Source organism: Pleurodeles waltl, chromosome 3_1 (genome assembly GCF_031143425.1).
Source record: "Pleurodeles waltl isolate 20211129_DDA chromosome 3_1, aPleWal1.hap1.20221129, whole genome shotgun sequence".
In the NCBI taxonomy this organism is placed as follows: Eukaryota; Metazoa; Chordata; class Amphibia; order Caudata; family Salamandridae; genus Pleurodeles; species Pleurodeles waltl.
The window spans coordinates 1,678,756,976-1,678,771,761 of NC_090440.1; the positions used below are offsets into that span (position 1 = coordinate 1,678,756,976).

At 40.1% G+C, this 14,786-nt stretch overlaps 1 protein-coding gene across 1 annotated transcript in view; it reads right to left on the reverse strand.

Annotated features, from left to right (window-relative positions):
* The window catches only part of TTN (titin), a 371,797-nt gene extending 360,009 nt beyond the window's left edge, over nt 1–11,788 (reverse strand). The window contains exons 1-2 of the mRNA XM_069225433.1: nt 11,586–11,788; nt 8,917–9,020 (exon numbers count right to left, since the gene is read on the reverse strand). Of these exons, the coding sequence (XP_069081534.1) occupies nt 8,917–9,007 (91 nt within the window). The 5' untranslated portion in view covers nt 9,008–9,020; nt 11,586–11,788. The remainder of the gene's footprint in view (nt 1–8,916; nt 9,021–11,585) is intronic.
* Between the last annotated feature and the right edge of the window lie 2,998 nt (nt 11,789–14,786).

The window sequence follows — 14,786 nt, forward strand, 5'->3', positions numbered from 1 at the left end:
GATTACTAAATATGTTAATTGTGGTGTACTTATTTATTTTAGTTACATTTTAAGTGTGGGCTGCTAGTTCTGTTGGAGTATTGCGTGGGAACTTAATTAAAAAATAAATTAATAACATTTTTAACTTATAAGTAAAATGTGCACAAATTATGTATAGAGTTTAATTGTTTTCTAATGTTATATATACATGTTTTCCTATTAAGTGTTTTATATTTCAGGGCAACTAATAGTGTTTTTAAAATATGTTATATGTTTGGAGTGAAGTACTTTCCCTACTTCTGCACAGACTGGAGTGGAAATAATAAATATACCCCTCTGGAGTCAAACATGTTCCCTACAGTTACATAGAATGTAGTGGGAATAGTAAATGTAACTTCTCTGAAGTCCAATGCTTTTCATACTGTTGCACAGACCGGGGGGAGAATAGTACATTTTACCCCTTTGAATTCCAATGCTTTCCCTACTGTTGCACAGACTGGAGTAAGAATAGTAAATGTAACCCCTCCAAAGTCCAATGTTTTCTCTACTGTTATACAGATTGAAGTGGGAATAGTACATTTTACCCCTTCGAAGTCCAAGGCTTCTACTATTGCAAATGCTGGAGTAGGAATAGTATATTTTACTCCTCTGAAGTCCAACATTTTCCCCACTACTGCACAGACTGGAGTAGGAATAGTACATCTTGTATTTAAGTTAATTGTTCTTATAATTGTTGGACTATATTTATTATTGTGTTTAATTTTATATTATTTGTTTATATATGTTTTAAATGTTTGTAATATTTTTTATATTTTATATTTTATAGTTTTTTAATTTGATTCATTTAGCGATTTATTTTTATATTTTATTTAATTACAATTTATATAATTAATATGATAATTTATGTTAAAGTATTGTAGTTGTGTGTAGTTGTGCTTTAATATTTTTTTATGCTTCATTTAAATACACAAATACATGTATTTATATATTTATGCTTCTTATGTAGTAAACTTATGTAGTAAATTAAAAAATAATTTAAAAAATGTAATATAAATATATCTTTTTATTATAGTGTTACAAAATATATATATAAATATATATATATATAACCTTAGACACTCCTTCCAATATCAGGAGAACCAGGACACCTCCAATATGAAAATTCAGTTTATTTCAGCACAAAATCCAACGCGTTTCGGCAACAGCCTTACTCATGGTGAGTAAGGCTGTTGCCGAAACGCGTTGGATTTTGTGCTGAAATAAACTGAATTTTCATATTGGAGGTGTCCTGGTTCTCCTGATATTGGAAGGAGTGTCTAAGGTTATATTAGGGTCTCTCGGAACCCATCCAGGACCGCTGTGTGGAGCACCTGCATTCCGGGACTTGGTTACGAATATATATATATATATATATATATATATATATACACTAAACTTTCAACTGGAGTTAGAGATGCTCTTGATTTCGGTGGTCCGAAATGGGCTCCGGTAGCCCTAATAATTCACGCAACAACTCTTCTCATGTGAAAAGAAGTCCCGGACACTCGTAGCTGCATTTGCCAAATTTAATATTGCAGACGGTTTACACCCAATGCATTTCGGCCGTAGCCTTGCTCAAAAAGCCTTAAAGCATAGCTGCTACTTCACTTATCTGCCTTTGACACTCATTCAGATCCCAAAAATGTGGTACTACCCAGGCAAGGCTGAACTGGATTGGATATTTGCTCCCACAGTTTCTTGCACATAGAAGACTTCAAACATACTGTCTACTTTTTATTATGGGGTTCCGGACATCAGTTTTAAATGGCCTCTTGTCTCCTGCACTAACCTCATTTTGAACTAGAAAATACAACTTGCACATGAACAATTCAGAACCTCAGCAAAGGAAGGGCTGTAGTGAACCCCACGATGGGGCCTTTTCAGTTATTTCCATAGTTTTCAACAGCCTCTCTGCTTGTATGGTGCTCTCCACACCATTATCCTCACTGTGAAGAGCTGCGTTACCCGTCACGTTTAACATTCTACCAACAGAGTTTCCTAATGAAAGATGTCTGCTTCCACCTTGCCATACATCACATTTGTGTAACTTTTAAAGTAAAACCTGACACTTTTCTGGATTGTGTCCATAAATATTACAGAATGAATACACCAACATGGTGTCATGATCCCTTGACAATCACGCTAATTGCAGGTTCTCAAATATCTATCACATTAACTTTTTATTCACTGATTATCATCAACCTCTAAGTTAACTCTACAATCATATGTCAATATCCACGTACTGGCCTATATTTACTAATGCTCTCATTAGTGTACCACACTGTACACTGTACCATGTTTTATTAAATTTAAAAATGTCAAAGGAATACCCTTGCTTCATCATATCTGTGGGCCTTTAGAATAAGTAACAAAGATTAATTTTAAAGCATTTATTGTTGAGAACAACACAAAAATGACGTAAAGTGATCAGAATTAACCTTATGGGTTTTTGTGATTGTAGGTAACAAAACAGTACTGACACATGAAACTCCTATTCGTGTCACAGTAATATGAGTACATGGAAACCAACGCGCAGTTGTCAGAATATAAATGAAAATAACATTGTTCTGCGAGGATATCTGCAGCCCTCAATCATTTTCAAGAGCTATTTAAGAGCACTCCGAACATCATTAATGCACACAAAGTTAGCATCCAGTCTTATGCCAATGACAGTGAACATATGATTCAAAGTCGCAAGTAAATTTAATAATCCTAGCCTATGTCTGAAAACACAAGAACAGTGGAAGGGTAAACACACTTTCGTTTATATTTTTAATTTTTAACTATAACCCCACTTGTCTTCTAAATTTCACTACGGTCCAACACACCTAATGACCATTATAAATATCTACACTTAGCACCACACCTGTGAGACAAATGAAATGCTGACTGTCTTAGAACAGAAATATTGAGAGTTTGATTTGGAGAGATGCTAAACAAAGCAAAGTGTTGCGAAGCGTTGCAAAGCAACTCAAACAGGAGTCATGGGTTAACTTTCAAATGCAAAACCTATTTTGCACTAAAGGATTATTTTTGAGATTGTTCAAAATCACTTTGAGGCACTCCCCTGCTAATGTATGCAGTGTGGGGTGTGCCTGGGGCAGGCCAGTGCAAAAACCTTACATTTGGTATAGATCTCTGGCCTAGAGGCTAAGTTACAGTGGGTTGCAAGCTATCTTTAATATTGCTATCTTGAAAGAAATATGAACATATTTGCTTTATTGGTATTGTTGAATATATTTCACACTATCAGGCAGTCATTACAGATGCCCAGTTTCACTCATTTGCTAGGTTCACCACTAAAATATTCACATGGCCATAATGCACTCTAGGTGCTCTGCTAACCTTATGGCTATGTCAGCGGTATGTAAAATATAAATGTAGAGCAAGGGAGTACTTTCATTAAAATATTGATTATCTTTTATTTTGTAACATTAATTTATACACGTATGTGTCTATTTACAGAGGTAAGTTACACTTGTAAGTAACTTACACATGCAAATTTATACTTACACATTTGAGCAACTATACTACTTTTGAATGTTCACAAAATCCGAATGCAAAGTTACACAGAAGTGTCGACTTACACATCTCCACTCCATTAAAAAGGGTAAAGCCAAATTTACAAGTGTAAGTTACTACTACACATGGCCAACTGCTGGTAGTGCAAAAGCCTTCCATAGAAAAAATGGAGGTAGGAACGTAAAATAAACCCCGTAGGAATTATTACTAAACTAAACTAAATGATTTAAAACAGTTAAAAATATAAGAAGGCATGATTATAATAAAAATGTTTCTGGGGTTTACATTCTAAAATAAATGTCCACTTAAAGTAAAAGGAAAATGCATTATTATTAAAAGTGATGCATAGAACTAAAGATAATGTAATGATATTAAGTGAAATGTATTAGTACATTTTTTAATGCAAAAAGGTTGTATGGGATTTTATTTTACGTCCCTAACTCCATTAATTTCTATAGAAGGCTGTTGCAGTCTCATTGGTTCACCATGTGTGGCGCTGGACTTACTTCATCTATGAGCTCGGGTAATTTACTACCATTTTGAGTCCCTTTTTGGCTGTAGTAACTTTAGAAGTGCAGTTTATGAATAGGAATGGGCTTACTCTGTGGGTGGATAGACATTCCTCCCTAACCCTCACCTATGCCCTCCCTTAACCCCTCCTCACTCCTCCTTGTTCCTCTCTAAGTATTCCCATTTTCCAGCCATTCCTCTCTGCCTCGCCCACATTTACTATTAAAATATATACTTTACATGTGTACAGACTCCACACTTGGGTGGAGTCACCTGCACAGAAAAAAAGAAGAAAGGCAGAGACTAAACTCCGTACATAGGTTTTTGAATACCATTTTGTAATATGTTTTGTAGTACATTTAATCCTGTGGCATAATGAAACTTGATGGTCCCCCACAGTAAAGTATATGGAGGGCCCCCCCCCCCACCCCTGGTCTCAGCCAGGAGCTCTCAGGCCAGGTTACTGTACTGAGGGGACACCATGAGCTCAGGGTCCCCATTGTATCGCGGGGGCTTCAGGATCTAATGTTACGTCACTGATTTAATCTGGGATTTGTTGGGAAAATTCCAAAATCGAATTAATTCACCAAAAACACAATTGAACTCGTACTTTGGAAGGTTTCAAGTTTTCTGGCATCTGGTGAGTTTGCAGCTTTAAAAAAATGTATATAATTATATTTTTAAAAATGTGTAATTACTTATAAATGTTTACAATTATATTTTCTAATGCCTGGACAAGTATAATTAAAAATTTTCTCCAAGGCTACGTTTCTTGTGCTGGTATTCATTTTCGGGGCAAGGCTTGCTTTTAAATTTATGTAGACATTCGTGCAGGTTGGATTAGCACAAATGTAGTGTAATGAATGAACATCAGCGATAACATCTGGCGATCAGTTATACACAATGACCAATAAGTGGTGCCACTGCAACTCTTCCTCTAATATCTCCAAAAAGGACTTTGAACAGAGTCACCACTAGATACGTTCTCTCTTATTAAACAGCATCACCAATATATTATAACACATCGTCTTTAAACGGTAGCATCAGCATACTATGACATAATTGTCTTTGCACAGGAGAACCAGCATGGTATAATAGGACACCATCTTTGAACAGGAGCACTAACTCTATAAGACACCATCTTTGAAAGGGAGCACAAACCTACTGTAGGACGGCCATCTTTTAAAATGGGCACCAATATGCTATAAGGTAGCCATCTTTGAAAGTGAGCACCAACATTCTACAAGACAACAATCTTGGGACAGGAACCCACTACTCCCCTGTCCAATTCAGCAATTGGAACTTCTAGTGATATCTCATTTATTGATCATACATCTGAGAAACTGAGTTTTTGTAAAGATTATAAACAGAAACAAACATGCACTCTTTATTTTTTTTAAATCACTTGGTTGACGCATCACAGACTCTACCACTACTACTTGTAATGAATAGCAGAGTTTAAAAAAACACGTTGTGTAAGGTAATCCACATTTTGAAATCCACTTATTTTCTTTTTTTAAAGAGGTATGACTTTTTGATACGCATGTAAGATCTCCGTTTATTTTGAAAACCATACAAATGTACACTCATAACATGTTGTCCAAAACCTTCCACTTTAATTAACATTTCATTAACATTTATTAACATTTCCACTTAAAAAACTGACCCTCCTTGAAAGGATGCAAATGCAGGTATTTAGCACCGACATGTCAACCCGCTAGGCCAAGTAATATCATACACCGTTATGCAATGTTAAATCATGCAACAATTGTGTCACACATTTCTGCCATTGGTATGACATGGTGCCACTGAATGCTGTTATGTCTCTCGAAAAGAGTTTCGCAATTTTATTTCGCACTTTGGGGTTTCTAAACAGAGGTAAAGCGATTAATACTTGCTTTGTATGTACACTAACGTATATGGGAATAGTACAGGGTAGTAATGGATCGGTAAGAGTGGAACAACCGTATATTTTATTGTGTTCTCCTTGTAGAAACAAAACTAGATATTATGCGTTTTTGCATTTTTCTGCTAGCTTTATTTCAGAAGAATGTGTGCTGTGTGAAGAAGCCCTTGGTATCCAGGGTGGACTAATACAAGGGTACTCCTCAAAATACACAATTTGTGTAGATTTCCATGCCAATGTCAATTGCATTGTTTTGGTCCGACTCAAAATATGCGCTGCTTTTTTCTTGTTTCCTGAAAGGATGTATGTTACTTCAGGCTTAGATGTGATCTCAGAACTTCCAAGAGTGAGACATCCTTGCTCGTGAACAAATGCGTGAGTTTGAGGACATAAGAAAGTAATTCCTAATCCTAGAGTAAACTACTCACGGAAATTGCTTTGTGAATCAGGTTTCGAAATCCAGGAGCAAATCGTGGTTAAGGAAGGCATAAGGCACGATTACTTTCAGGAAAAGATTTGTGAATCTACACCACAAGATCCATTTACATCAACTCTATACATATCAGAGTTGGAAATGTACGGTGCAGTGATCTGCACAGATGTCTGTATCATTGATACTTACAGAGCCACACGTCATCCCTGCATTAGTTCGTCATGCTCATCATACGTTTATTGGCAAAAGAAGCCTATCCCCATACTGGAGAAGAGCTGTTTTTCTTTTCTTAAAACTCTTCAGCTCTGCCACGCTGGCACTGTTTCTGAGAACCCACCATGTGAAAAGACACACTCAGTATCCCAGCGGGGGCAACAGGTGGGTATTTCAGTGACAAATGCTGTAGCACCTCTAAAAGGCGGTCCTTTTCTCACACAACACTTTGGCGAACGAGGCTTTATCGCGCTTCACCGTGGATTTAGCCCCTCCTGCTCAGGTTCTGCTGATTTATGACCAGGGAGGAGCTATCCCAACCGAGAGAGCGCTCTGCAACCCAGGAGAGTGAGGTGGAGGGTAGAGACTGTTTTATTGACTTCAACTGGGCCCTGCGCTACGGGGTTCGTTTTATGTACTGATAAAATAAGCGACGGCTGCTTTAAATTCGAACATTCCTTGGAACTTAGTAAAAATATGCTGTAATATCTACTTGGCGGGGGGAAAAGAGCTGGTGACAACGGCTTCGCTGACGTAGCTATCATTAGTGCAGCAGGTTCAGTGTCACCTGGTGGGCCCAGATGTGTGACGGACCCGATGGCTCTTCTTATCCAACCAGCTGGGTAAAGGGCTATTTTCTTTGCTGGAAATAGGGCCCATGGCACTCGTTCTAAGCCTATGGCGCTAATGAAATAAAGGCACAAATATGCCGCTTTTTTATATATATGTTTTAATACGTGGTGGTGCATGAAAGAACATATTCCTTGGCGAATAGCATGTTTGACTGACTGTAATCCGTGGCATTAGCGCAGAGGCACAGAGGCCTTAGGTCTGGCTAATAATAGTGCGCCACTGCAGGAGAAATGCGCGCAGGCGGTCCCAGAGCATCCCTTCCGCTACACATGCCAATGCTGCTGGTCTGGTGTCTACTTTTAGCAAGAGTTGAGCCCGGTATCAGTTGCCGATGAGTCAGGCTGTGGGCGGGGCCTTCCAAGGCTGGGGCCTATGCTACTCCACTGGTAAAACTGAAGCTGCCACTAATATGCCTCATTTCCATAAATGCCAAGGATCCGAGCCTTCTAATCTATTATGTCACCAGTGAGGAACGGCGGGGGTAGAACAGCTCATCACCCCTATTTCTAGGGAATGACTCTCAGTTGAGATCACTGGCACTGCTTTTATGAGAACTAGAACGCCGACTGCACTAATGCTAACATAACTTAACAAAATAACATAAGATTATGCGTACTTGTAAAGTACATCTTTAACCAGTATTTAGCACAAACTAACAAATGTTATTACTTCCCAACTAAATGGTGCTCATTTTATCGACATCGGAGGGATGAAAGGCTGAGTGGGTCTTTCAAGGTTCAAAACTGTGGCCATGGAGCCAAACGCGAGTCACAGTAGTGGAAGCAGTAATCCACAAATGCAAGCAGGCCAGGCTCGAAACAAGTCTATGGGCAAATGACACCAAGCCCCTTATTTATACTTTTTTAGCGCCGCATTTTGACGCAAAAGCGGCGCAAACTCACAAAATACGATTGTATTTTGTGAGTTTGCGCCGCTTTTGCGTTAAAACATGACGTAAAAGTATAAATACGGGCCCAAGTCTCTTACTGTTGGAAAGGTCTAGTCACCCATTCTCCGGCCAAAGCCCAAACTGTACGAACTACGAACACAGGAGCATATACCGTTTCTATAAGTTTCTATAGGCGTGGTTCGTTTGAAGAATGGTTAAACTGCTGGACATAACTAAGTACGTGAGTCAACGAGTAGTCTATGCTATTTAATAATATCTAGCACAGCAGCACCATTACAACCGGATTTCAATCTAGCTCCTTGAAGAAAACACGATTCTAGGCTCTGTGAATTTATGTACATATTGAATCAGTTTCTAAGACAGAAACACGAAATCCAGAGACCCAAATAAAAAGCTGATACTTAGGAGGATCCCAAAATGACAAAAATCCAGTCGCACTCAATATCACTCGTATCAACAGGAATGTGCAGAATATAAATGTGCCACCTTAGAGCCTGTGTGACATTACCAGGTAACACTGTGCCACCAGGTACACCACGCTGCCAAGCCCTGCAAACCCGTCTCATCTGATACTTAAACCCAAGAAAGGGTAGCAAGAAGACTACAAATCCCAGAATGCATTAGTAGTTAAATAGGCGCCCAGGACTGGAACCAGGGTGTAACGATGTTATCCGATATTTTATAAGAGTTATCAGGCTTGGAAACAATGTGTGCATAGCTCGACGACAACTCGAATTGAATATAAGCATGCATTTTAAAGAGTCCACTTACCACTAATATGAGCCTCAAAGGTTGCAGCACTACCCTCAAGTGCTACAACGCTTTGTAACGGCTGTATGAACGTCGGTGCTTGCGCAGTCATCTTGATAGGCACTCTGAAAGAGAGAACAGGTGTAAACGTATTTTAGACGTTGATAGATACACAGTTCAAGAATATACAGTGTTGCGCCTACGTGAACCTGGTATCCCCTCTTCCCACAACCCCACCGCACCCTTCTAACCTCGACTTCACATAACGGCCCAATGAGAAGAACGGAGTAACCATGGGCTTGTCAGAACTCGGCTCCGTGCTTAATGAATAAAATAAGCAAGACATCCGCCCTACTTTTTCTTAGGAGATCTTGTGCCAAAAGACGAGGTTAGCGAATGATAACAAATATAAGGACGACCGCCTCGTTTTGATTTCACCTCATGTCTCTTTCGACCTCTCCCGACAATCTAGCTCACTTTTGTGTTTTTGTAATCGTTTTCATTAACCTTCGTTCTCCCTCTACATGCCTTGCTTTTGGATGAAGTTTGGGAACGGCAAATAAGTGGCAGGCCCAAAAAACACAGCTGCCGGTGCCCACTACCGAAAGCACCGGCACAAACCAAGCACCGACATCATCATTCTCCAATGCAGGCACGCGCCGACCTCATATCGGACTCAAAAGAGGCACCTGCGTCCCCATCCTTGGGCATTATTAATGCGGGCACTTAGCATTTCCCATAATACCTAATTTCAGATTTAAACACAAGATACATTTGACAGTTCGCATATCTGTACTGCCCTGTTTTAAATTCCCAACGTAGTAATATGAAACGGTTTATTAATCAAAAAATACCTCTGAAATATTAGGTACTTTAATGATCTGAATGTCTACAAGCGACACGAACGAAATGTAAATCGTTTGCTATACTTTTATTGTTTTGTTGAAAGGAATGTGGATAAAATGCGTGCAACTGTTTGTGGTGAGGCTTGTGGGGTGGGGGGTCCAGTTCTAGAAGTCAGAAGTTGCCGATAGGGGCGCTAGCTTAGCGCAGATGTGAACAGGTGTGAGTGTCTAGAAGCTCCCTCCCTCTCAGCGTGAGGTTGCACGAAATAGCAGACGTGAAGTTCCAAAGAGATACCGTGGTCAGGGCATATTCAACTGCGCCACAACTCCCGCTATACAGAATAAACGCATCAAAGCAAAGATGTGCTTTCCACAATTTGACAAGTTTTGAAATCAAATATTATACCACACTCTTCATGTGGTTTAATGCTATTTTCTTAAGGGCTTCTTCACAACTTCTGTTTACGAAAATATTTTAGAGTGGTGTAAAGCAATGTAAATAAGCGGGCATCGAGAAACGCAACTAAATGGGGCATAGTTGGGTATGAGATGTGTAAGTATACTTTAAAAAAAAACATTATTCTGTAAAACATCGTCTTCGTTAAGGGTGTCCACTTATAGTGATTAAATTGCACCTTTGGTCCGAGTTATTCATTTAAGTCCATTAAATCGAGGACATGTGGCTAGCACACCAAACAAGTTTTAAAGGTGCACTAATAAAGCCTATTATGAAAATATTGAGATTGGTGCTAGGTAATTTATACTTTTGATGGTTAAAGCCATTTATGGGGCATAGTTGGGTATGAGATGTGTAAGTATACTTTAAAAAAAAACATTATTCTGTAAAACATCGTCTTCGTTAAGGGTTTCCACTTATATTGGTTACATTGTACCTTTGGTCCGAGTTATTCATTTAAGTCCATTAAATCGAGGACATGTGGCTAGCACACAAAAAAAGTTTTAAAGGTGCTCTGATAAAGCCTATTATGAAAATATTGAGATTGGTGATAGGTAATTTATACTTTTGATGGTTAAAGCCATTCATCCAATATGGCCTGGACTAAAAATAGTCCCCTCTCCGCTCTGACTGACAGCGGACAAGTGTGCCCTGGCTGGGGAGGGAGGGGTGAGAGGGGGCAATTGATACCCTCGCGGTCCATTGCCTTAAAAAGCCATGCCTGATCAGCTGCTGCCGCCTGCCCTGAGTCGGGGCTATTATTGGCTCTGCTCAGCTGGTGGCTGACAGATAACCTTCAGCATTCTTCCCTGGGCAGCACCTCCCACCAGACGACCACTTCCAAACTTAGCACGACTGATGCTTACATATTATTCTGTGGTTCCCCCACGAGGCACGCACGGCCTCACACAACTAGTTAACAAGAACATCTATATATGTGTACGGTCATATTCTGCCAACTCGTGAAAAAGTTGTGCATTTTACATCTATAGATGCAAATATATAAGTAGGTATATATTCTAGTTTTCTTTATATGCGCCTCTATGAAACTCCCTCGAAATGGGTTTATATAAATCAAATAATCCATTTACACATATATATTCTTAAAAACGAACACAAGCAAATTCATCTATTCCCATGCAAACATACAAAAATAATGTACTATACTCATACGTATATCTGTAGCTCTGGGCCATTCAGAAACACATATTATAAATATATCGAATTACGTCTAATTTAAGAATGCGATATGTTTCTACTTATACATATGTAGTAAAGCGATGAGCTGCTCTTGCAATAAATGAATGTGAGGACGCCCATAGCTCTAACCAGCTCCTGACTAGAATGATATAAGAAAGTCAAGCGGTTTGACAGAAAACACCACTAACCTGATTTCTCGAGAGTGCCTAAAAAGGGTGGGCTGAGCCCAAGTTGGTTAGTTTGCGGCACGACCTCCTTATCCGGTTGGTTTTGACAATCCCAGTATGTGAATGGTTGAGCCTCCTGCTCTGAAAACAAAACTACACAGCGGTTGCCTCTGTGTAGCTTTGCCTCCCTCCATGCAATCCCTACACCCGAGGCGAGGTTGGGATGCCCGCACTGCTCAGAAGCGCCCCCAGGGCCCCTGGTCCTCTTATACCACAGATCTGCTGACAGCCCGGCGGCCCCGCCCTCCGGACCCCAGCGGCAACTTCTGATTGGCTGCGGGAAGGCGAAGGTCTTGAGGAGGCGGGGCTTCGGTTTATGCAAGCGCGCACCTGTTGCCCGGCCGGCGGAGGCTAATTTTGGGACCACTCAAATTCAGAGCGGAAACCGGGGAAAGCGCGGACAGACTATAAGTTTCGTTTCTTCTGCGGCCCGGAATCCATTTACTGCTTCAGCTTGTTTGATAAAGAAGGAATTACTTTTACAGTCCGCTGCTGCCCACTGGCACAGTCATTGGCAGAAATATTCAGCCAGTGGCCCTTTCCGCCCTGTAATTGTGTCGCTTAGTGGCCCGTCAAGTGCGCTGACCTCATGCATGCGGCACAATCCCGTGTCCCCCAACCTCAAAACGCCCCTCGCTGCGGGCAGGTGCGGCAACTTTTTTAGAGATGGGAATAAATGGACGAAGTTGCTTTGTTGAGAGGGTCCGCATCTAAAGAGCAGGATGGACCGAATTTCCATTTGTCATCACTTGTTTGACGTGTGACAAATTATTTTAGCCTAACAACAAGTTGTCGTCTAATCCTCCAACCCAACCAAGGTTTAGGGATTCGGAAGAACAACTGTAGTAAAACGGTGCAGTAGGGCGAAAGGTGTGTATGTAAACACAATGTCAATGAAAAATGTAGGCACGCAGCAAATCCAATGCTAGTTACTATTCACCATGGAAGAAAGTGCATTAACACAAGGAATGTATTTGGTCTTGTCTAGATGCCAATCACATGAAACGGCAGCAGCACAGCTTGCCTGGTCATTTGCATGTTAGCGTTATAGAACAGGCATCGCGACATGACGTCTGCATATAAATTAAGCACGTGTATTTTTGTACAGCTGCATACAGGGCGTCGCCCGATCTCAGGGCACTGTGCCAGCTTATACGGGTCTATTCCGGACACAGACACCCACACCAACACAGCAAAGCCAACTGTATTGAGGAAGACGGTGCCAAAGTGCGCGGAATCTAGAAAGTTTGCCTCCTACTTTGTTCTGACGTTTTTCCCTGAAGGTGAGGTCAATGGTGTACATATTGGGGATGCTCCAAATAAGTGCTCCATGTACAGTAAAGAGAATCCATCTTCCTCCTTTAAGTTTTAGGTATTGTTGAAAATTAGCCGATTGTACGAAGGAAAGCACACATTTTATTTCGTCAACCCGTGAAGACGAGACATTTCACCAACTCGATGATATTCTTTCATTTATGTATTTATTATATTAGCAGGAGCCCACGGGTTGCTTCCACATCCTGTGGTTTCCAGCCGCAACTACCAGGCAGTGGCATTTGAAATCCACAGAGCAAGTGAGCAGTCACAGGCCTTAAATAAATCGAAACAATTCTACAAGTATTACTCGTGCAAGCGCACCAGCACGAGCTACAAATTTAATGTCAACAACAGAGTTATAACTGTTTACATAATAATCACTAGATCATCTTCCCCTTTACAAGACAAACAATAAACTCTGTATACATACTTATTGAACGAAAAAAACGTTATACTTTGCAGGCACTGAAACATTGTGCCACATTCTAATTCCAGCATTCGCTTCTTTCTGTGCTGTTTCTCCTGTTGCACGATATTGATCCACCATGACCTCTTGAGACTCAGCCATGGTGGAAGAATGCCTAGGTGTATGTGTCAAAGCCCTCATTCTGATCAGGCCGATTAATATTTATGGTAGAAAAACCAGTAGCATTCTGTGAAAAACATTCTGAGTTGGGAGGAGACCATTGTAAAGTGTCAAACAGATCCTCGTGTTGTAAGTTTCCCCCTTGCATGATACTTCTTGCTTGACCAAGTGGTAGCTTCACTAGGCATTTTCTCCCCCACCAACCTTTTTTCTACCAGCAAAGGACCTTTTGCAACTTTAAAGGCTCGAACAGGCAATGATAATATAGTCATTTCCTTTTTTTAACGTAACTGGCCTTTTTATCAATGCCCAGTCTCCAAGTTTAAAGTCCTGATTCTTTACTGTAGGTCTACAGTCAAAATATTTTTTTTGTAGTGCCTGTTGATGGGATGTGGTATCTACCATCTTTTTCCTGTCTGTACACACACAGGAACTATAATTTGAATTCAAATGTTTTGACCCAATCTGCACATACATTTGCTCTGTGATCACTTTTTCCTATCAAGCAAAATGTAGAGATCTCTGTTGTTGGCTACGGAGTTATCAAATAAGACTATAGTTTCTTCCTTAGAAAATCTTCCATGGGAGCATAGATAAAGCTGTTTGCCTGCCTTCCTTCAAAAACCTGCTTATCGATTCCACAAAACCATTTGACGATGGAGAATATAGGGCTACTCTGAGATGTTTGATATGATAAAATTATTCATGTGTGCAGATGTAAAGTGTGTGGCATTATCTGCCACCAATTCTTTTGGAGTACCTTCAATTGAAAAAACAATGCTTAGAAATCTTATAACTGCTAAAGGAGTAGGTGCTGCAGTGAACTCAAAATAAACCCACATAGAATAATAATCAGTTCATACAAGGAGATATTTCTTGTCAGTGGGAAGAAGATGAAAGAAGCCTGCAAAATCTAAAGCAGCCTTACACCAAGCATCATTCAGTGTTGGCACAACATGTAATGGTGTAGAGCTAGTTTTCTAGTATTTGTCAGAAAGTAGACCCGTGTTGCAGGTATCTAACTAATGTGAAACCTGGGTGTCAATTGAAGGCCACCAAAAATGTTGCTTTATATTTCTGCATGTCCCACTTAATCCTAACTGACCTTCATGAGCAGTTTCATTAAGCTTGACATGAAGATATAAAGGTGGAAAACAAACATCTGCATGCATCAGTACTCCTTTCACAATGGAGAGTTCATCAGCGACATGTGAGTATGCTGTAAGGGGCTGTGGCAACAATCGCTCTTTTCCTTACCA